General features: G+C 56.3%; 1 protein-coding gene across 1 annotated transcript; it reads left to right on the top strand.

Annotated features, from left to right (window-relative positions):
• Positions 1-150: 150 nt before the first annotated feature.
• D7B24_006369 (uncharacterized protein) lies at positions 151-1,751 on the top strand (the record flags this gene model as incomplete). The annotated part of the gene is made up of 5 exons (XM_028640501.1): positions 151-345; positions 410-468; positions 523-736; positions 1,059-1,104; positions 1,663-1,751. The coding sequence occupies 5 exons, from the start codon at positions 151-153 to the stop codon at positions 1,749-1,751; spliced, it is 603 nt and encodes a 200-aa protein (XP_028490073.1).
• Positions 1,752-2,058: the final 307 nt, after the last annotated feature.

The following is a 2,058-nucleotide window of genomic DNA, read 5'->3' as shown; positions in this document are numbered from 1 at the left end:
TATCTGCGGACCCTGTGGAAGACCCCTTCACTCTGCTCTAAACAACGCTCTGACACTAATACACGGAAGGGTGTACATGCAAAGCTGCGCATTTCATGTATGATTTGGACACTACAGCACCACGCTCACAAGTCCCACCGAAATTCACCCATGAGGCCCGCATCATCAGCTTCCACCATGGCACGCAACGTCTGCATCACAGCCGCCGAGGGCCAAACCGGCTTCCTCATCGCCGAGCTCCTGCTCAAGCACCCCCTTCCGCGCAAAGTCGACTCGGTGACGGCCTTCACCATGGACCCGACCTCGGACCGCGTCAAGGCCCTCGACTCGCTTGGCGCCACGGTTGTGTCTCGAGGCTGAACCATACTCACCCATGCGCGCAGGTCACATGCTCTGCGCAGGCAAGTAGTCGAACACAGCGGCGTCCGAGGTTCTCAGGACGGAAATTGAATTTGAGAACATCTCCCGGTAAGTGCAGCGATGCTTACCTGGTTGGAATGCCAAACAGTAACGGCGAATGAGAGCCGAAGCTGAGAAGGTGCTGCGAGCCCTATCTGAGAGCGATAACATGGAACGGCAGTCCATACTCGATTACTTCAGCCTCGTGCGCAAGGGCAAGATCAGCCCGACAGCGTTTCACGACGTCGCGGGAACCCACCCCACCGAGCCGACCGGTTTCTTCGAGATGCGCTCGGGGGAGTTCAAGACGGCCAAGCGTGGGAACGGAGTCACTGAGGTAGCCACGAGGCGGCAACTGAGGGCAGGTTTCTCATGGTGGGGGTGTTAGACGGCAAGTCTATGGCTGTGGCAGTGCTTTGTGTTGTCACAAGAGTTCCGAGTTGTGAGAAGAGTCTGGCGAAAGAATGAGAAGACTCCGGTAGTGTACCCAGCCAGAGATGTAAATCCTAGGTGAAAAAAGACACACAATTGATTCATCTTACTTAAGCTCAAATGCCCAAGTTGGTGACTGCTGTTGGGGACAACACTGGTAGCCGAAACACTGCCAAGGACCATGATAGATCTTGTGAAAAACACCGACGTACAGTGCTGTTTGACAGTTAGACAAACTGTACTCTCGATACGTGGCCAGCAACGAGCAATCGAGTACGTTTAGCAAGTGACAAATCTATGGAAGAAAGCGCGTCTCTCCATTGTATTCATGAGCAGATTGCAGCTTTCATACCTGGGTTTAATGGCATCTCCGTCACGGTCGTGTCATTCGCATCAGCATGGCCAGCTGCCGCCGTCGGCACCAGCCGGCCACCAAGTCCCGCCAACAGACCCGAACAGCCGGGACAAATACATCGGGACGGTGCAAGAAGTATCCCGAACCCCCTCCCCCCCCAAGAAGACCAAGAAAGAAAACCATCCTCAAGCATCCACGGGCATCAACAAAAGGAACAGAGAAAGAAGGGAAAAAAGAAGAAGGTAGGAAACCCACAGCACGGCCATTCTCTCCGGCGGTCCCAAGCCCCTGGTACCACTGCCCCCCCCCCCCTGGCGCACGAACCAGACAGCCGGGACCATCACCAACCCACCCCTCGTCATCTCCACGCCCAGCACTGACCAGCAGGCATCACATGTTCCCTCCTCGAATCCCTCGTATAGATAGCAAGGGAGGAAGGAAGCCCGTTCTCGCGTGCTGCCTCTCTCCGCCGCCAGGTCAGAAGTGGACAAGCCTCGCACCCCTGCCCGGCTCGGCAGAAGCCGCGCAGAGCGCCGCGCGCTCCGGGCTGCTGGGTCCCCTTTAGATCACATAGGCACCGCAGGCAGAGGACGGACGAGGACATCACGAGGGGGGCCTCCCGCGGACAGGGGGCAAGGCAAGGAAGGGGGTCAAGTGGTGGTGGTGGTGGTGTTGAGTAGTGGGGGGGGGGGTTTCTGTCGGGCTGGCTGGGGAGAAAAAAAAACCTCTTGGGATCCTTATTTTAAAAAGGAGAAGAGACGGCTGCCCTGTCATGCCATGGACGAAATGACGAAAAGCGTCAATCGAAATTTGTCGTCGTCTCTCTACCCTTACCTTTTGATACCTGTTCCGATCGACTTTTTGGCTTCACA

This window comes from Verticillium nonalfalfae, assembly GCF_003724135.2.
Source record: "Verticillium nonalfalfae strain VnAa140/NRRL 66861 chromosome Unknown scaffold_447, whole genome shotgun sequence".
NCBI classification, from domain to species: Eukaryota; Fungi; Ascomycota; class Sordariomycetes; order Glomerellales; family Plectosphaerellaceae; genus Verticillium; species Verticillium nonalfalfae.
This window is presented reverse-complemented; position numbering and strand designations above follow the sequence as displayed.